The sequence below is a fragment of the Anabrus simplex genome, chromosome 1 (genome assembly GCF_040414725.1).
Source record: "Anabrus simplex isolate iqAnaSimp1 chromosome 1, ASM4041472v1, whole genome shotgun sequence".
In the NCBI taxonomy this organism is placed as follows: Eukaryota; Metazoa; Arthropoda; class Insecta; order Orthoptera; family Tettigoniidae; genus Anabrus; species Anabrus simplex.
This window is the reverse complement of record NC_090265.1, coordinates 1096477800-1096500115: the sequence shown is the minus strand read 5'-3', so window position 1 is coordinate 1096500115 and position 22316 is coordinate 1096477800. Positions and strand designations below refer to the sequence as shown.

Sequence of the window (22316 nt, the reverse complement as noted above, 5' to 3'; positions counted from 1 at the left end):
AGATGCCTTCACTTAAACCGCAGTGGTACGTATAAGTTAGGAAATTTGTTTGAAAGGGTTATAGGGAGATATATTCAAGGAAACGGGGTGGTCTAGGGAGCCGTGATAAGGGTACAGGGATCTGGAAGTCAAGTAGGGATGACATAAAAATGTTAGTGCTCAACTGTAGAAGTACTGTAAAGAAAGGAATAGAATGAAGTAATTGAATAGATATATACTTATCAGATATTATAACAGGAGTTGAATCATGGCTGAGAAATGATATAAGGGATGCAACCATTTTCTCATTAACTGGAGTGTGTATTGTAGAGATAGGATAGGATGGAAATGGTAGGAGGGGGAGTATTCATTCTGGTGAAAGAAGAATTTGTATGCTACAAAAAGTTAAAGATGACAAACATGAAATTCTAGATGTAAGGCTCATTTCTAAAGATAATAGGCAACTTGATGTCTTTGGAGTATACAGACCAGGAAAGGGTAGTGCTGACACTGATTCAGAATTACTTGATAAGATAATCAGCTATGTGGGAAACGATATGGAAAGGAATGTGATTGTAGTGGGAGATCTCAATTTACCAAATGTCAATTGGGAAGGTAATGTGAACAACAGGAAGCATGACTAACAAATGGCAAATAAGTTAATATGGGAAAGACACCTGATTCAGAAAGTGATGGAACCAACAAGAGGGAAGAATATCCTGGACGTGGTGCTGGTAAAATCAGATGAGCTCTATAGAGAAACCGAAGTAATAGATGGTATTAATGATCATGAAGTTGTTTTGGTTGTAGTTAAAAACAAATGTGATAGAAAGGAAGGTCATAAAAGTAGGACTATTAGGCAGTACCATATGGTTGATAAAGCAGTCATGAGAGAGTTAAAAAAAAATTATGATCTGTGGAAAACAATAAATAAAAATGTAAACACACTCTGGGATGGGATTAAAGCAATTGTTGAGGAATGTGAAAACAGTTTTGTAGGTACCTTTAAAGATGGAGAAATGGCTGTGGAAGTAAGGAGAAATTGAAGGAACTTACTAGGAAATAGAATCTAGCAAAGAAGTCAGCTAAGGGTAACATGATGGCAAGCATAATTGCCGGTCATACAAATTTTAGTGAAAAATGGAAGGGTATGTATAGGTACTTTAAGGTAGAAACAGGTTCCAAGAAGGACATTCCAGGAATCATTAATGAACAGGGGGGAGTGTGTGTGTGAGGATCCTCAAAAGGCAGGAGTATTCAGTCAGCAGTATGTAAAGATTCTTGGATATAAGGATAATGTCCAGATAAAGGAGGTGACTAATGCTAAAGAAGTATTAAAATTTAAATATGATAACAATGACATTTACAATAAGATACAAAAGTTGAAAACTAGAAAAGCGGCTGGAATTGATAAGATCTCTGGGGATATACTAAGGACAATGTGTTGTGATATAGTACCATTTCTGAAGTACTTATTTGATTATTGTTTGCGTGAAGGAGCTATACCAAATGAATGGAGAGTTGCTATAGTAGCCCCTGTGTATAAAGGAAAGGGTAATAGACATAAAGCTGAAAATTACATTGAAAGCATTCTTCCTGATTATATTATACATGTTTGCAAAATTAATAACTGGTTCGATAGAAAGCAGTTTGGGTTTAGGAAAGGTTATTCCACTGAAACTCAATTTGTAAGATTCCAGCAAGATATGGCAGATATCTTGTATTCTGGAGATCAAATGGACTGTATCACGATTGACATGTCTAAAGCATTTGATAGGATGGATCATAGGAGACTACTGGCAAAAATGAGTGCAATTGTCTCAGCCTGTCAAAAAGTGGGACTATCCATGAACCTTTCTAAAACCAAAGTGATGCTTAACAAATGGGCCCCAGCAGGAAAGCTGCATGTGGGAAACACCACATTACAACAGGTCAATGAATTTGTCTATCTTGGGCAACTTGTAAACATGAAAGGGGACTTAAGACCGGAAATCTTCCGACGTATCAAACTAGGATGGCAAGCCTACGGAAGAAATTCTTCAATCTTCAAATCCAACATGCCACCCCACCTAAAGAAGATAGTCTTTGACCAGAGTGTTCTCCCCGTACTGACTTACGGTTGTGAAACCTGGACATTGAGCGAGTTTGTTAAGCAAAAACTCGGAACAACCCAAAGAGCTATGGAACGGTTCATGCTAGGCTTGACGAAGAAAGACAGGAAGAGAGCAGATTACATCAGGTCAGTCACAAAGGTCAGTGACATTTTAGAAAGGGTATTTACCCTAAAATGGCAGTGGGCAGGCCATGTTGCTCGGAGAACTGATGGTAGGTGGACAAAGCTTGTGCTTGAGTGGTGTCCGAAAGATCATCTCAGACCAAGGGGAAGACCACCGGACAGATGGGATAAAGACATCCGGAAGACTTCTGGGATCAATTGGTAGAACATCGCTCAAGACCGTCCCAGATGGAGAGACCTCATGAAAACCTACCTTGCTTTGGACTTAAAGAGGCCACATCATAAAAACGATTGAATATGGCTGATAGTGATAGTGATAGTGATAGTGATATCTCAGAGAATTAGAGTAGGCAAAGCTTTATCTGACCCTGTAATAATTAAGAGGGGAATTCCTCATGGCAGTATTATTGGACCTTTTTGTTTTCTTACATATATAAATGATATGCGTAAAGATGTGGAATCAGAGATAAGGCTGTTTGCAGATAATGTTATTCTGTATAGAGTAATAAATAATTTACAAGATTGTGAGCAACTGCAAAATGACCTCAATAATGTTTTGAGACGGACAGCAGGCAATGGTATGATGATAAACAGGGTTAAAAGCCAGGTCGTGAGTTTCACAAATGGGAAAAGTCCTCTCAGTTTTAATTACTGCATTGATGGGGTGAAAGTTCCTTATGGGGATCACTGTAAGTACCTAGGTGTTAATATAAGGAAAGATCTTCATTGGGGTAATCACATAAATGCAATAGTAAGTAAAGGGTACAGATCTCTTCACATGCTTGTGAGGGTGTTTAGGGGTTGTAGTAAGGATGTAAAGGAGAGGGCATGTAAGTCTCTGGTAAACCGCAGCTAGAGCATGGTTCCAGTGTATGGGACTCTCATCAGGGTTACTTAACTCAAGAACTGGAAAAAGTCCAAAGAAAATCATCTCGATTTGTTCTGGGTGATTTCTGACAGAAAAGTAGTATTACAAAAATGTTGCAAAGTTTGGGCTGGGAAGACTTGGGAGAAAGAAGATGAGCTGCCTGACTAATTGGTATGTTCTGAGCTGTCAGTGGAGAGATGGCGTGGGAGGACATCAGTAGACGAATAAGTTTGAGTGGTGTCTTTAAAAGTAGAAAAGATCACAATATGAAGATAAAGTTGGAATTCAAGAGGACAAATTGGGGCAAATATTTATTCATAGGGAGGGGAGTTAGGGATTGGAATAACTTACCAAGGGAAATGTTCAATAAATTTCCAATTTCTTTGCAATCATTTAAGTAAAGGCTAGGAAAACAACAGATAGGGAATCTGCCTCGTGGGTGACTGTCCTAAATGCAGATAAGTATTGACTGATTGATTGATTTTGGGTTGCCACGGCTGTTGAGTGACAAACAGAAGCAGCGTCATATGGAAGTCTTCAGGGAACTTCAGCAATAGCTGAAAGTCGGTCCAAACTTTCCACACTTGTATTTACAGTTATAATCTTCAAACTAAGCTACATCCATCTCATTGGAAGAGCCCTTATTTTATACCAGCCAAGGAAAGCTGGACAACCAGAATAAATTTATTTATTTGATATTGATCTGATTGTCCATAAGGTGTTCATCTCTGCTGATCAGATTGTATGCAGTATTAGCATGATACTATGAGGTGTTTGAGAGAGGTCTTGAGGAGACATCATCCAGAGTGCCTCTTCCATCAAGAGAACATAAGGCCTTCTACAGCTTGAATCATACTGAAGATTTGAGGCAATAAATGAAATAGCAGTAGTTCATCATCCTTTTTGTTTTCTAATGTGTTCACTTTGGTAGCACTCATCATGCTGAATGTATGCTCCTTGAAAACCATACCACACAAAGAGAAATTTGAGAATACAGTAAATCTCTTCACAACCAAATTATGCATGTTTTCCTTTAATGAATATACCCTGTTTGAATAAATATCTTGATTGAAGGCATTTGTGATTCAAGATAAGGGAACGGGATCTGAACCATTTTTTCTTTTTCAAAACTGTAAATCAAGTTAAAGGGTCAAAGATTTGATAAAATATTTTCAATATAACTGCAGATGATGCTAAACATGCTTACGAAAGGGATCTTCAAAAGTTGAAAATATACAGGAATGATGGAGTGTGCTTTAAATGTCCATTGATAATTTTTGGTAGCCTTTGAATTACTTTGTTCAGTTTATGCTGTCTTATTTATTTATGATCTTGTTTGCAAGTAGAAAATTGTTTCTTAATGGTAGCAGTATCTCCTAATGGTTTATCTACCTGAGTGACTGTGGTGTGTGTGCGACGTAGGCCACAGTAAATTTCATGAAACCAAACCATGAGCAGCCATGAATGTCTCATTACACTACAGAGTGTCAGTCCATCCAGAGAAGTCATCATGGCCATCCTGCAATAAGAATAGAGATAGCTTAATGTAGTAGAAACCAAAGGTACAGTGGAGTGCTGCTGGAATGCAAAAGCATGTATTACAGTGCTTGCAAATGTACCCTTTATTTTATGATTTTTTTAAATGCTCAGGTAAGAAAGCTAACAGAAACAAAATATATATGTATATAGGAAACATATCAAGAGCAGCTACTTATGATACGAGCATGCATGGATAAAGCACACATCAAATAGACACATGGGTCCAAAATTTTTGACTGCAGCCAGTATCAGAGAAGGATAGAATACATTTTTGCATATTGTTTTTAAATATAGTGAATGATTAAAATCACTAATATAGTGCAAAAAAGTTTATAATGTGAGGTTATCAGACATCCTTGTTTCCCAGGGACAGTCCCCGAATTCCAGTGGCATATACTGAGGGCTACCAAGGCTATCGGTGAAGCTCAAACCTCAAATGAGAACGATGGATGTCTAAAGCACATTACAATGTCAGCATCTGGCACATTGTTCTGTTTATAAAACTTGAAAGCAATGAAAAAAAAAAATGTTGCATGCATTTCTGAGAGCAAGGCATCAGAGACTGATATTGCAGTACAAGCGCAGCGTACCTCTCCCCTTGCCTCACCTCGTGCGGCTGTACTAAAGGTGCAGGGACCAGGGGGATATGTGTGCTAGGCTTCACTCCATCAGATCGCCACTGCAAATGAACAACCATGCGTTACTCATCGTTTACACTTCCTCACCTCATACTTCTGACTTAATTATAGAGATAACAGAGCGTAGGTATGTCACTCCCATTTCCGTTTACTTGTACATCCTTGAAGGAAGACACTGCAGGGTTGCTGTTATAGGCGTAATACAGTTTTCCTTTTATAGGTATATCTGCTAAAATGAAAAGCAATATTTCAGGTTTAGTGTTCTCTTTTGTTGGTTGGAATAGAAACCGTGATCGTGGATCGGACACCACCACTGATCTCTCGAGGAAGCTAATAAACCAGTGAACAATGGGTACGACTGCTGATAATGCTGTAAAATTCAATATTTTTATTTAATAATAAATATATGGGACGCAGAACTGACTGCAGCCAGGTGGGTCCACGGGTGGTGGATAGTGGACATCCCTCCAGATATGAAGGGCAGCTGTGATATAAGCACAGGAATCTGACCAATAAGCAGCCCCGGACCAGGCATTGCTACCAGGATGTGGTGGGACTATGGGTGTCACCAGAGTCTCTAAAAAATACCACATGAATCCAGTGACAGCAGTGTGACAAGGCGAGTGAGTGCCGCCAAAAAAAGCTCTCTGCTAATGATAGTCAATGGTTTCAAAGGCGAATGAAGGTCATGAGTCCTAATGGCGGAGAAGGCGAAAGAACTATCAATCAACAGCGTGGAGTGGTGGTAGGGGGCGTCTGTTCCCCATGTTAGGGGCGGCCTGGAAACCTTCTTGGTCCAGCAAACCAAGTCGTAACAGACAGAAATGAAAATTTCTAGAAGCACTAGCTATAAACAAGTATCAGTCATGAAAGGTGCAATGATTAACTCAAATCCTCGTGGTGGCAAAGCCACCGAAGCTGTGCATTTGGATCCAGGGACCCAGCAACATTGTGCAGCTCAAGACCGACCGACCAACCAACCAACCAACCTACCTACCTACCTACCTTATAAATTGTTTACCTAAGATTTTCTTAAATGTTTTCAAAGAACTTGGAAATTTATCACACTTTTCCCTTGATAAATTATTCCAATCCCTTATTCATTGTCCTATAAATGAATATTTTTCCGGATTTCTCATCTTGAAGTCCAACTTTAACGGCATATTATGATCTTTCCTACCTTTAAAAGCTCCACTCAAGCTTATTCATCTACTAGTGTCATTCCACACCTTCTCTCCACTGACAGTTTGGAATATACTACTGGAGTCCCATGGAGTAAAAACCATATATAGGCCATCAAAGAATATCCAGGAATTGCTAAGATCTGCTGAAGAGAAGCACCGTCCTCTCTCAACAGCAGGTGTCTACAAGACCTCATGCAGCTGCGGCCAAGTGTACATAGAAACTACAAAATGCAGCATCACCACCCGACTGAAGAAGTACAACCGACACAGCCGGCCAGGACACGCAGAAAGGTCATCAGTCGCTAAACACTCATTGCTAGCAGACCATGACATACAATATAGTAACACCAAAGTGCTGTCAACTACTGTGTCTTTATCACGCCTGGCTACAAAGGGAAGCCACTGAAATCTTGAAGCATACCAATAGCTTCAACCATAAGGAGGAATCTGAACAGGTCAACAAATCCTGGTCTTCCATCCTGAAAACCTTATATCCTAGAGGATACAGTGGCCGCAGCAGGCCAGGAACAAATAAAAGAGAAATAGGCAATCAGTTGCCTGTCTCTGCCAAGGCTCCACATTGCTTCAACCATTGGCCAAAAACAGCAAATCAGCGACTGCCCCCTCCTCCCACAGCATGGTGAACCACAGCCTGCACTATATACTGAGGTGACACCACTCCATTTCACTGAGAGCTTCATAGCCACCAAAGTCATTCGGAACCCTTAAAAATGCCTAACACAGTTTTTGGTGAAACGTCGGAACCATCATACGTGCCTATAAACCCAGAAAATATAGGACATTGCTTTCATTTTTTATGTTTGAAGAAATGAAAATTGTTACACATTATAACACATGATCATAACAACATATTTTAATATATTATTAAACTAAACAGAAAATACAATGAAATGCATTGTTTTAAGGTTATAATTTGTATAAGGAAAAATCAGAGAAAAGTGACTTACCATGATAAGGATGCAAAAAGCACATCTATAGTAGATATAATAGATAGCATATGCAAAAACACTCAGTGATTAAAATACTTTAGAACCAACAATAAATTATCCAGTTGGATGTAATTTTGTACACTTGCGTACCATTAATTATTGTCCCTCGCTATGTTGACTGACTGTCTGACATTCTATATCTGCCTGGTAACACTATTGCTATAGTTTTGGTGACACCAGTAATGCACTCTGTTCTAGACACTTAAGTTGTGAGTGGATCTGCATTGTCTTGTTGAAAGACCAAATCAGGGAACTGTCTTTTAATGGGTAAAACATGAGAATCCAGGATGTCACTGATGTATTCCTGTGCCATCAAGATCCTCCAAATCACTACTAGAGGTGATCTGAAGTCATACAGTATGACTCCGCACACTATGATGATGTGTGTGAGTATGGTGGTGGAGTAGCACAATGGCATTACTCCATGCATCATAGTGAGGGGAGCCATAGAATATGACTTCAGATCTCCTCTGATAGTAATTTGGGATACCCTCATAGCACTGTGGTACATCAGTGATATCCTGCATCCTCATGAGTTACCCATAATGAGACAGCTCTCTGGTACAGTCTTTCAACAAAGCAATGCTGATCTACACATGACACACGTGTGTATCATGCTGGTGTACTCCTGTGGCTAGCAAGATCCCCTGAACAGTCTGTGATGGAACATGTGTAGGATCAGGTCAAATCAACTCAACATCAACCCAGTGTTGATCTACAGTTGTTACAGTTCTGAGAGACAATACAAAGGCTTTAAGACTACCTTCTGAACTAAATCAGCTCCTGTATCCAGGTCTCAGGGGGTGTACATCCTACAGACATGGAAGCAGTACTATGCCCAAACTGCCAATTCTCTTATCCATTTATTCTGATATCATGATGATTATACAATGGCTACTTTTTTTTTCAAGTTCCGATATGTTGCAAAATTTAAACCATAGCAAGAATCTGATGAAGCGTTGTGCAGATGTGTTGCGCAGTGTCTCTAGTATGCCCATCGACTGCATCACGTTGCACTTGTCAGTTCTGAGCGTGCAGTGAGCACGTAAACATGCCTAGAACAATAGAGTCTCCTGCCAAGTGTGAAGTTCTTGCTGTCCTTCGATTTCTTCATGCTGAGAGGTGCAATGCAGCCTAAATTCATCAATGAATGAGTAATGTTTATGGTGAAACATTTATGAGCAACAGCAAAGTGCAGCAATGGTGCAGAAACTTTGAAGCAGAACATACAGACTTTCATGATGCAGGTGATCAGGGAAGGAAGCGAGCGTCAACCGATGATCTTGTTCAGCTGGTGGATCAGGTGGTTCAAGAAAATCACCGGTTAACAATTTCTGTGTTGAGTGATTCATTTCTTGAAATTTCAAGTTCAGCTCTCTATATATCATGAGTGAGAGAGTTCAGTACGGCAAACTCTGTGCGAGATGGGTTCCCATGATGCTGTCTGATCATCACAAACACAGAAAATGAGTGCCACCTTAATGTTTCTCCAGTGTATCATGCTGAAGGAGAAGTTTTTTTTGAAAGAAATTGTCACAGGGGACGAAATATGGGCCATTTCAAAAATGAAGAAACAAAAGAGCATTCCAAACAGTGGATGCATTCTCATTCCCCTAATAAACCAAAGAAGTGCAAGCGAACCTTCTCCATCAGAAAGTGTATGGCTGCTGTGTTCTGGGACCGAAAAGGAGCTTTTCTAGTGGAATTCATGGAACGTGGCATGACCCTCACTGCAGCCTCATACAGCATGACTCTTCAGCCTCTATGAAGGGCAATTCAGAACAAGCCAAGAGGAATGTCATCAGGCATTGTCCTTCTTTGTGACAATCCACACACTGCAGCTGCAACAAAGATGCTCCGGCAGCGGTTTCAGTGGGAAGTGTTTGATCACCCATCAGCGGCCTGGACTTAGTACTCTCTGATTTTCATCTCTTTGCTCACATGAAACACTGGCTAGGAGGACAGCATTTTGGTACAGACAACAAGCTGCAGATCAGCATAGAGAAGTGGCTAAAAGAAGAAGCAGCTGCCTTCTATGACAGGGGTATTGGAAAGAAGTTGGTACCACACTATGACAAATGTCTAAGTCGGAGCTGTGACTACGTAGAGAAGTAGCTGGATTGTGTAGCTAAATGTTGCAAATAAAACATTTTTGATTTTCACTGCAGTTTTAATTTCACGACCGATCAGACCTTGAAAAAAATAGCCCTCGTATTACAGTCACATCTCCTTTCAACATGCGCAATTTCAATTCATTTTCACCACTCTTTCTGGTTGCTTAACTTTTTTTTTTTTCAACGAGTGTATATAGTAGGTACAGTTGGACATTATGTCATCAGCAGTTAGGGAGGAAGAAGTGTCCTAATGGAGGTAAATACCTCACCTCAAACGGGGCTTCACTTGCTCTGTCCAATAACTTCATAATATATTAATATTTCTTTTATTTGTATGTCTCTTGTACTCTTGCTTACATAAATTACTCTTCCTTTTCCTTATCTCTGTTCTCTCTCTGTTTGACAATATTGTACATTTATTCACCTAGGGTTGAAATGCTTCCCATGACGCACCTCAATGAGCGGATAGCTGACCCAAGAGAGAAGTACCCTGCAGCTATGGGTACTACAAGCAAGACGTAAAAGAAGGATGAGGCCATCAGCAAAGCCATACTATAAGTCCGTGCTGCGAATGGTACAATTAGCAGCAGAGCTAGCAAGCAACCTGAAAATGAAAACAATATTAGGCATTAGTAGTGAAGCTAGTAGTTTCTAGCTGTATTTCCATTATTTAAAGTCAGCTTAACAGAAACTGATATACAAGGGAGACATATTGGAAATGTCATAGTAGGAGTGTTGAAAGATACTTAATTGAGTAAGCCTGTGTGAGGTGTTACTAAAATGGAACCACAAGACCATTGCAAAGCTCTCTAATGATGTAATGGGACTTTTGTGGTATGATGGAATGAAACACAGCAATGTCTTCCTTCCTTTGTCTGATACAGTACCATACATGTGCAAAGCTGGAGGAGCTTATCAAGTTTTGTATCCTAAACTGTCTTGTGCAGGCATTCCATCATCTATTGAAACTGATTTGTTCTAGATTTCCTGGTGTTGACTCACTAATTTTGAATGCAAAGGAAGTATTCTTAAAGGCTCATACCAGAGTTGATGAATTCAAAGAGCTTTTTCCTGGGCTCCTGTTTCCTCAACTATTTTTTATGAGATTGGGGGGTTGGATTGATGCTGTAGGCTACTATGCAAAGAATTTGATTCCGTGAATGAAGTTCTGCAGCATTTTGATTCCCAAGGTGCAATTTTTGTAGAAGCAGCCAAGAAAATGTTTAACAATGTACAGCTTAAGATTAATATTGCCTACATCCAGTGCAACATTTCACATACACTGGCAGAAAAAAAATATCCAAACACCATGAAATAAGGAATGTAGAATATGGAAATTTTGTAATATATTTGTTGAGGTAACATATTTAATTAATTAAAGGAACAAGACTGCAGATTAATATCCGCGCGAGAAAAGCCATCACAAATATGCCATGCTGGTCCATTAATAACTGGTGTAATCGCCTGACTGTTGAATGCAGGCATGAAAACATGCATTGTGTCACACAGGTGTCAGATGTCAGCTTGTGGGATGGAGTTCCATGCCTGTTGCATTTGCTCGGTCAATACAGGGACGGTTAATGCCGGATGACACTGGAGTTGTCGTCCAATAATGTCCCATACGTGGTCAATTGGGGAAAGATTGGGGGATTGAGCAGGCCAAGGCAACATGTTGACTCTCTGTAGAGCACATTGGGTTATAACAGCATCATGGGAGCGTGCATTATCCTGTTGGAAAAAACCTTTGGGAATGCTGTTCATGAATGGCAGCACGACAGGTCGGATCACCAGATGGACGTACACATCTGCACTCAGGGTGTGTGGGATAACCACGAGACTGCTCCTGTGGTCATAGGAAATTGTTCCCCAGAACAGAACTCCTTGTGTAGGTCCAAGGTTTCGATGCTGCAGACAGGTAGAATGCAGGCGCTCACCTGGCCTCCTTCTAAATAACACTCGGCCATCACTGGCACCAAGGTAGAACCGACTTTCATCAGAAAACACAACATACCTCCACTCCATCCTTCAATGAGCTCTCGCTTGACACCACTGAAGTTGCAGACAGCAGTGGTTTGGAGTAAGTGGAATGGACGTTGCAGGGCGTCTGGCTTGGAGCTGTCCTTCATGAAACTGATTTTGAACAGTTTGTTGCGTCACTGTGGTGCCAACTGCCACTTGAATTGCTGCTGCAGTCGCAGTCCCACAGCCATACACCGAATACGGAGGTCCTCCCTCTTGGTGGTGCCATGAGAACATCCAGAGCCCAGTCTTCTTGCGAGCATACCTTCTTGTGACCACTGCTGCCAGCACGCATGCACAGTGGAGACGTTCCTTCCATGTCGTTCTGTAATTGTGCAGAAGGAAAATCCACCTTTACATAGCCCTATTATACGGCCTCGTTCAACAGCAGTGAGTTGTTGATACTGGCCTCTTCATCATTGTAAAAGCATTCTTGATCCACTCACAGTCACTCTGTCCAATCTCACAGGTAACTAATGCTCTCGTACAGTACAGCCCATATTTAAAGCAAACCTGATGTGGAATGTCATGGGACCACTAGCAATGCCACGCTAATGCAAATTGTGGGAAATTTAAATCAACATCATCTTTCAAATGTATAAATACGCCTACCAATGTTCATTAATTTAGCACAACCCTTTCTTGGTGTTTGGATTTCTTTTTTGCCAGTGTATATGCCGTGCTATTAAATTTTCAGAGACTTCTTCAAAACTCTCAGACAGCCTTGGTACTGTTCACTCAGTAGTCACTTCTGTAGAGAGTCTACAATGGCTAGTTGGGAAGGTTAAGCTCTCATCAAGTTTGGAGAGGAACCAAGGGTTTAGTACAATCAGTTGTATTCACAGAGTACTAAGTGAAGGTAGTGCCAAAGCCTTTGAATTTGAATACATAGCAGACAACTTGTGTTAGTTCAAATATGCACTTATTACTTCATGCGACATGAAAAGGTCATTTAGTCAATATAAAGCCTTGTTACCCGATAACAGGAAAAGTTTCATATTGGACCGTTTGAAACACATCTTTGCTCTTTATTGTTACGCAGATTGCAACTTGGTAAACTAACAGTCCAACTAATGTCCAACTTTTCAATACAAATTATAAATGATATACATTTATATTAACATTCAGGGACTAGTTTCAACCTACAAAAGATTAAATATTAAATATTTAACTATTATTGTAATTCACAGTTCAATACGGACCAATAATCAAGAAATTCTTGTCTTTTGATTATGCGGCCAACCAGGCAAAACGTAAAGCCTATTTATATTTAGGTTTAAAAGTTAAAGTAGCCAAATTAGGCAGAGATAGCGAGTTTCTTAAGCAATATATTACATATAATTTGGTCGTTACATTGTTTATTTTATTTGATACATTTGTGTAATTTGCTTCATGGCTGATGATGACCTACGATTTAGGTCAAAACTAGTCCCTGAATGTTAATATTAATGTATTTCATTTATAATTTTTATTGTAAAAGTGGACGTTAAATATAAAACATTTAACTATTATTGTAATTCACGGTTTAATATGGACCAATAATCATGAAATTCTTATCTTTTGATTCTGATTCCAGATATCCATTTGTAATATTTGACGATTTTTACATCCACCCTGGAAAACCCAGAGAGGTATGAAAGTCAAAGTAGGAAATAATGTATCTCAGGAAGAGAAAGTTTGGAAGGGAATTGCACAGGGTAGTATAATCGGTCCGTTACTTTTCTTTATATACGCAAATGATTTAGGGAACAATATAACATCAAAAATAAGATTGTATGCAGATGACATAATTGTTTATAGAGAAATAAACAACATTGAGGATTGTTCAGAATTACAAAGGGACCTTGAAAGTATCCAACAATGGGTTGAAGAAAATAATATGAAGGTTAATGGAGGCAAATCAACTGTTACAACTTTTACAAACAGGAGCTTTAAAACTGAATTTGAATATACTTTGGATGAGGTAGTTATCCCAAAAGATGGCAAGTGCAAATACTTAGGTGTGAGATTTGAAAGTAATTTGCACTGGAAGGGTCATATTGATGACATTGTTGGGAAAGCATACAGATCATTACATGTCATAATGAGGCTACTTAAAGGATGCAACAAAGAATTAAAAGAAAAAAGTTACTTGAGTATGGTTCGTCCATTATTGGAATATGCAAACAGTGTTTGGGATACTCACCAAGAATACCTAATAAAAGAAATAGATAGTGTGCAGAGGAAAGCAGCAAGATTTGTAACAGGGGATTTCAGGAGAAAGAGTAGTGTATCAGAAATGTTAAAGGAACTTGGGTGGGAAACTTTAAGTAAGAGAAGGGAGAAAACTAGACTTATAGGATTATATAGAGCCTATACAGGAGAAGAAGCATGGGGAGATATCCGTGAGAGGCTTCAGTTGGAAAATAATTATATCGGCAGGACTGACCACAAATATAAAATTAGAAGGAATTTTAGCAGAAGCGATTGGGGTAAATTTTCATTCATTGGGAAGGGTGTGAAGGAGTGGAACAGTTTACCAGGGGTAGTGTTTGATCCTTTTCCAAAATCTGTACAGATATTCAAGAAGAGAATAAACAGCAACAGAGAAAATAAATGAAGTGTTAGAGGGCATTCGACCGGTGCAGGTTATTGTAAATAAAAAAAATGTGTGTGAATAAATTAATTCCATCCCCTGGTCTAAGGAGTTTGGACAGCCAAAGTAGGGGACTGCCTGTAGGGGTGAAGTACAGTGGGGACTTCGAGGGCCCTGGGACCGCTACGGTAGCTGTGAAGGCCCTTCAGGAACTCTGAAAAGTGGTGGCAAAAGGGGCTCTGGTTAAGACGCAGCAGGTCGTTATGCTACTTAGGATCCAGAACGGGTAAAAAAAAAAAAATAGTAAATAAATAAATGCAATGTAAATATTAATGTTATACCAGTTTTATAGTATCATTTGAAGCAATTCCACATACTGTATATCAGTTGACTATATTTGTAAGTAGTACAGGAGATATTATAATTAGAATTTTGTAAACAATATAAATTTATTAAGGATGAGCTGTGTGTTTAATAGAAAACTTGTTAGCGTAAATTGTATAATATTGTATTATAGGAAAAATTTTCTTCTCTTGTTAATGTAATATTTAGTGCTTGACAATAATGTATTTTAGTGTACCATTTGCCACCGAGGTAGACATCTCATTTGCAAATAAAGAGATTTTGATTTTTGATTTGATCTGCATTTAGGGCAGTCGCCAAGGTGGCAGATTCTCCATCTGTTGTTTTCTTAGCCTTTTCTTAAATGATTACAAAGATATTGTAAATATTGGTAAGTTATTCCAATCCCTAATTCTCCATCCTATAAACGAATATTTGCCCCAATTCATCCTCTTGAATTCCAACTTTATCTTCATATTGTGATCATTCCTACTTTTAAAGACACCACTCAGAGTTATTCATCTACAAATGTCATTCCACACCATCTCTCCACTGACAGCTCGGAACATACCACTTAGTTGAGCAGCTCGTCTCCTTTCCCCAAGTCCTCCCAGCCCAAATATTTCAACATTTTTGTAATGCTACTCTTTTGTAAGAAATCACTCAGAACAAATCGAGCTGTTTTTCTTTGGATTTTTTCCAGTTCTTGAATCAAGTAATCCTGGTGAGAGTCCCATACACGGAAACCATACTCTAGTTGGGGTCTTACTACTAGAAACTTATATGCCCTTTCCTTTACATCCTTACAACAACCCCTAAACACCCTCATAACCATTTACAATCCCATTTATGTGATTACCCCAATTACCCCAATGAAGAACTTTCCTTATATTAACATCTAGGTACTTACAATGATCCCCAAAAGGAACTTTCACCCCATCAATGCAGTAATTAAAACTGGGAGGACTTTTGCTATTTGTGGAACTCACAACCTGACTTTTACCTCTGTTTATCATCATACCATTGCCTACTGTCCATCTCACAATATTATCGAGGTCATTTTGCAGTTGCTCACAATCTTGTAACTTATTTATTATTCTATACAGAATAACATCATCCGCAATAACCCTTATCCCTGATTCTACTGATTACTCGTATCATTTATATATATATAAGAAAACATAAAAGTGCAATAATACTGCCTTGAGAAATTCCCGTCTTAATTATTACAGGGCCAGATAAAGCTCTGCCTACTCTAATTCTCTGAGTTCTATTTTCTAGAAATATAGCCACCCATTCAGTCACTCTTTTGTCTAGTCCAATAGCCCTCATTTTTGCCAGTAGTCTCCCATGATTTACCCTATGAAATGCCTCAGGTAGGTCAATCGCGATACAGTCCATTTGACCTCCTGAATCTAAGATGTCTGCTATATCTTGCTGAAATCCTACAAATTGAGCTCAACCCAAATTGCATCCCATCGATCCAGTTATTAATTTCCCAAAGCTTACATGAAATACATGTCAAACTGACTGACCTGTAATTTACAGCTTTAGTCTATCACCCTTTCCTTTATACACAGAGGCTGGTACAGCTCCTTTGTGCAAACAATAATCAAATAAGTACTTCAGATATGGTAGTATATCCCAACTCATTGTCCTCAGTATATCCCCAGAAATCTTATCAGTTCCAGCTGCTTTCTAGTTTTCAAATTTTGTATCTTATTGTATATCTCATTATCATAGGTAAATTTTAATACTTCTTCAGTATTAGTCACCTCCTCTATCTGAACATTATCCTTGTAATCAACAATCTTTACATATTGCTGGCTGAATACCAGGCGCGGTTCTGCCTTTAGGTCACATGGTCACGTGCCCCTCCACCGATTAAAACTATTATAAAAATCAGAACAACATTATTCACGATTACTGTCACGACCACCTTCAGTGAGTTCAAGAGGCTATGATTCACCATGGTTGTTCTTGTTCTAGCAGCCCTGGACTAAACTAGGCAACATAGTAAAGGTCTAATCCCGGATGGGACCGACTCTTTCTTATACCTGAACATCATCCCCCCATTCTGCGAGCTGTGAGGGGCGAAGGGGGTAATGGCAAATTCCATTGACCCGGTCACAGTATTTCTACGACGTGACACTTCAGCGCTGGTTCGTATTTTGAACTTACTTCTCCTACAGCCTAAGATAGCACCCAGCTACACTTTCTTGTCGGCATATGTATTATTAACGCGCGCAAAAGTAGTGTTTGTAGCAAACCTATGCTTACCTTGTACGTCTGTTAGATTAATCGTGTCCATCGGTGTCGATGTTCATTGTAAGTCTGAAAAGTGTGTGAAGATTAGCGTGATGTATCTTAGTGTATTCCTGTGCGAGCATAAGTGTTTTTAAAATGAATCAAGTGAGCTACTTACAAACAAAATCTCTTAATTACGAAAAATAGATATTTAGCTAAAGAAATGGGCCGACCAAGACCAGAGCTTAGCATAAATCGTTCAAAGATAAAAATAGAACCTACAATCGCAGTTTCATATACAAGAAATAAGAAGGTAGATGATAGATAGATATTTATTTCAATAATTAATTCCAATGAGCCAAAGGCTCATACAGAGGAATTGTACAATGAATAATATATTCAATGGCGGATTAATTTAAGATTAATTTAATTGATTCCTAGTGTTCCTAATATGTTGAATGTGCCCCACCCATTTCTATCATCACGAGCCGCCACTGCTGAATACTTTTGTCTTTTGAATATCCTTGCATACACACTCCCCTTGTTCATTAATGCTTCCTGGAATGTCCTTCTTGGAATCAGTTTCTGCCTTAAAGTACCTATACATACCCTTCCATTTTTCACTAAAATTTGTATGACTGCCAATAATGCTTGCCATTATGTTATCCTTAGCTGACTTTTTTGCTAGATTCAGTATCCTAGTAAATTCCTTCAATTTCTCCTTACTTCCACAACCATTCCTATCTCTATTTCTTTCCAAACTGTACCTCATTCTTTGTCTCTTTACTTCTCTGTTATAATGTAGTGGGTCTTTACCATTCCTTACCACCTTTAAAGGTACAAACCTGTTTTCACATTCCTCAACAATTGCTTTAGTCCCATCCTAGAGTATGTTTACATTTTTATTTACCGTTTTCCACCAATCATGGTTACTTTTTAAATCTTCCTCATGCCTGTTTTATCAGCCATATGATACTGCCTAATAGTCCTACTTTTAAGACCTTCCTTTATATATACAACTTCCTTCCTTTTCTTCTTCTTTTATGACAGCATAGGATCACTTTAGCCAGTCCATCGTTCAGGTCTCTTTGAAGGGATTGTTCGGGCTTTTCGGTCCTCCCAGTACTTCTTCAGATGCTCCGATCTTCGTGCCCTTTCCTCGTTTGAAAATATGTGTGTTGTTGGTTTGTTTTGTGTAAGGGTAAAGCGGAGGTTAGTATTCTTAAATTTTGTATTCAATTTTATCTTATTTATGGTGTCTTCTGTTGTAATGCCTATTTCCTTCAGATCCTCTCCACCTTCTCTGAACCATTTACATCCTGTTGTGGTATTTTTTGAGACAAGATCGTGTTGTACTAATTGTTTCAGAAGTCTCAATCCTGGATCCTCATGATATGTCCAAAGAATCACAGTCTCCTCTTATGCATAGAATCTGTAATGGGTTCTAGCCCTTTGTACACGACTTTGTTAGGTATTACCCGCCACTGTCCATCTTTCTGGTATTTTTTGTTGATGCAGGTTCTTCCAATCCTCCTTTCAATTTTCTGAAGTCTATCAGTCTTTGATTGTTTATTTAGATGAAGGAGTGTTTCTGCTGCATACATAGCTTCCAGTTTTATAACTGTGTTGTAGTGTTTTATGTTTGCATTTATTGATAAACACTTTTTTTTTTTGTAGATATCCCATGTCCTTCCTCTATATATAGATCTCTCCTAGTTCGGTAGCTAGGATTATGTAGCACTCCAAATATCTAATGTAAAACTAACAATCTCTGAAATATTGTTCCCTGAATGAGCATAGATACTCTCCCACTACATCCTCCCTTCTCCACTTGATGAAGCTGATGTGAAAAGATGTGGACTTTGTCTTTATCGTTTTCTCTCCTTGCTGTTCCAACCTATGCCCATACTGACCTATCATTGTACTTAACCTTTCAATATTTTGAGCTTCAGAAGGATTTTCAAAGTGGACACTGGAAGGGGAAGGCATTTTTTACCGTCACTCACAGCAGATATAGGGAATACTAGTACAGTATCATAATACCTCTGTTCTGCTACATACCAGCTGTTGCATGTCGGTTCTCCAGTTGCTGAAGAGCTGCCCGGTATCTATATGGGTTACCTACCATCTCACTTCTATAGAATCTGTAAAAAAGAAAGAACCTCTTTAAAGTAAAATAATAAATAGAATTATGTTAATTTGCTTTGTTTGACTTATGTGTTCATGGCATTTAGCTTTAAAACATCTATTTTGGATCTGAAACTGAACTGCATTACACTCACGGGTAGTGTCAGTGTATTGAGAAGAAGGTCATGCTACACTTTTAAATATTTAAAATAGTAATATATATATATATATATATATATATATATATATATATGAATGATATTTTAGTTCATGAATCTATGACATAAAATACCATATTCTTTTTTTATAGGATTCTTCTTCTTCAGTTACCGTTTCCAATTCTCTCCTGGGCAGGGTTATGCATCTAAGACCACCATCATTGCCTGTCTCTCTACCACTATTTTCCTGCTTCCAATATTCCTTCTATATTTCCTGCTCTATTCTCTATACTCTCCTCCAACATCTCCATCCACCTCTTTTGAGGCCATTCTTGTGGTCTCTTTTCTTACAGCAATATGTTCCTTTATTATTTAAAGCAGAAACTCTTTCATAACCTACAGCTGTAGTATAAAGCATTCTTCTAATTCCATTAGTGGTACTATCTATCTGTATATATAAAATAACTTGTCCTGACTGACTGACTGACTGATTCATCATTGCCGAGCCAAAACTACTGGACATAAAGAAATGAAATTTTGGGGATATATTCATATTAAGATGTAGGTGCTCGCTAAGAGAGGATTTTTGGATATTCCGTTGCTAAGGGGGTGAAAAGGGGGGGGTGAAATTTTAAAATGAGTGTGTCTATATCTCAAAACTTTAAAAGTTTACAGATGTGAAAATTGGTATTTAGAATCTTCTTTAAAAATAAGGAAACACGTATTTTTTTGTTTTCAGACAATCCCGATAGGAGGGGTGAAAAAGGGGTTGAATGCCTTTAATCAGGATACCGCTACTTATATCTCAGAAACTGAAGATATTACAGACCTCAAAATTGGTACTTTTGATCTCTTTTAAAAATAAAGAAACACGTATTTTTTTGTTTTTGGAAAATCTAATTAATGGGAGGGTGAAAAGGGGGTGAATTTTTAAAATTAGTGAATCTATATCTCCAAACTTTTAAAGTTTGTAGATGTAAAAATTGGTATTTAGAATCTTCATTAAAAAATAAAGAAACATGTATTTTTTTTGTTTTCGGAAAATCGCAATAGGAGGTGTGAAAAGGGGTGAAAAAGAGGTTGAATGCCTTTAATGAGGCTACTTATATCTCAGAAACTGAAGATATTATAGACCTGAAAATTGGTGTTTGGGATCTCCTTTAAAAATAAAGAAACACGTATTTTTTAGTTTTTGGAAAATCCAATTAATGGTGATTAAACAGGAGTGACAAATTGGGGTGAATTTTTTGAAAGACTATATCTACAGAATATCTTGGAAACGTAAAATGTTACAGACGTAAAAAGTGGGTGTTTGGAGTCTCCTGTAAATGTAAAGAAACATAGGTGATTTGTTTTTGGAAACTCCACTTAAGGGGAACTCAAAAGGGGTGAAATTTTAAAATGAGTATTTTTACAGTATATCTAAAAAACTTAACATGTTACAGAAGTGAAAAATGGTATTTTTTTATCTCTATTAAACATAAAGAAACGTGCACTTTTAGTTTTCGCAAATACCACTTGGGTGGTGGTGGTGGCGGTGGTGGTGGGGGGGGGGGGTAAAAGTGACTGAAAATGGTGTTGAATTCTTTTAATTAGGCTACTGATATCTCAAAAATGAAGATGTTACAGACGTGAAAATTGATATTTGCAATGTGCTTTAAAAGTAAAGAAACACTTATTCTCGGAAAATCCAATGAGGGGGGGGGGGGGGGTGAAAGAATTGAAAAATTAATTGACTTAATTGTATGAGAATACATACATCTAATAAAAACTAAAGTTGTTACAGACGTGAAAATTCGTATTTGGATCTCCTTTAAAAAAAAATAAAAACGCGTTTTGGTGGGGAAACCATCTTGGAGGGCGGGAGTGTAAAGGAGTTGAATTCCTTTCGTGAGGACACATAAATCAAAAACTGAAGAAGTTAGAGTCGTGATAATTGGTATTTAGAAAATCCTTTACTATTAAAGAAACAAGTATTTTTTGCGGGAAAATTCACTCGGGGAGGGGGGAGTATTGTGAAATGATGTAAAAAAAGTAAATTATTTTTATGGGGATACTTATATCTCAAAACTGAAGGTAATAGACATGAACATTGGTGTTTGGAATCTCCCTTAAACGTAAAGAAACAAGCATTCTTTTAATTTCTTTTTATTGGTGGGGGGGTGGTGGTAAATAAACTTAACGGCGGTGGGGTGTAGAAGGAGGTAAGACCAATTGATTTTACTGTTATTAATGTACTTATAAGGATCCTCCATTGCTCAGGCGGCAGCGCACCGGCCTCTCACAGCTGGGTTCCGTGGATCAAATCCCGGTCACTCCATGTGACATTTGTGCTGGACAAAACGGAGGCGGGACAGGTTTTTCTCCGGATACTCCGGTTTTCCCTGTCATCAGCCATTCCAGCAGGACATAATAGTAATAATAATAATAATAATAATAATAATAATAATAATAATAATAATAATAATCCGGATCGTCGTCAAATGTGCGGACCGCGCTGGAAACGGCTCCTGGACGGGTAATGACTAAGAATGCAGTCCGGCCGCGGGTTCAGTGCCGCCAAGGCACCCAATATGACACCACGCCGGATCTCCTGAAGGATTTTATCCATATTAAAAATGATTATAGGAAAGGATGGCAAAGATTTACGGACCCAACTGACCGGGAGGAATACCTGAGCCTAGCCCGGGATGTACGAAATCGATTGCTGGAAAGGAAGATTGAAAAATGTGAGGAAACGTGCCGTAAAATAATAGAAAACCAGTCAGATCGGGAATTTTGCTGGATTCTTGCAGAAAACGAGTCAGATCGCGAATTTCAGCGGATTATGTATATAAAACAATAAGCATTCAATTATAAATTTCAGTATAATACCATAGCGAAGCACGGGTATCTTGCTAGTACTGTATAAAATAAAAATAAAATTCTTGATCAGAATGTGGAATCTATAGTATAAATGATGGCTATTTGTGCAACTCTCACAGCTAAATCCTTCTGCTTCATTATATTTCTCTCCACAGCCAAGTACATGGACACTCTATCATTGGCAGTCCGTTTATTAGATTTTGTGTCAATGAACCTTCTCTTATAGAAAGCCTCTGGAGCAGTTCTTTTTAAATATCATAATATACTAGTGTTTATCCTCTAGAATGACAAATGGCTAGTTATTACTATTTCGGTTACATAGCTGACCTGCCATAGACAAGTTGAAGTGTATTTTTCTTTAAAACTGCAGCAGGGATTGTCAACAGAAGGAAAAACAAAAGTATTTTTCATTTCT

General features: G+C 38.4%; 1 protein-coding gene across 5 annotated transcripts in view; it reads right to left on the bottom strand.

The window, feature by feature from the left end:
* The window catches only part of LOC136858042 (protein TRC8 homolog), a 79392-nt gene that overhangs the window by 40033 nt on the left and 17043 nt on the right, over positions 1-22316 (bottom strand). The window contains exons 2-4 of one of the 5 annotated variants that reach the window (XM_067137272.2): positions 18813-18895; positions 10022-10172; positions 4476-4602 (exon numbers count right to left, since the gene is read on the bottom strand). In XM_067137272.2, the coding sequence (XP_066993373.2) occupies positions 4476-4602; positions 10022-10172; positions 18813-18879 (345 nt within the window). In that variant the 5' untranslated portion in view covers positions 18880-18895. Of the gene's footprint in view, positions 1-4475; positions 4603-9992; positions 10173-18794; positions 18896-22316 lie in introns of those variants that run through there. The other 4 variants (XM_067137273.2, XM_067137274.2, XM_067137276.2 and 1 more) reach the window with 4 other exon arrangements.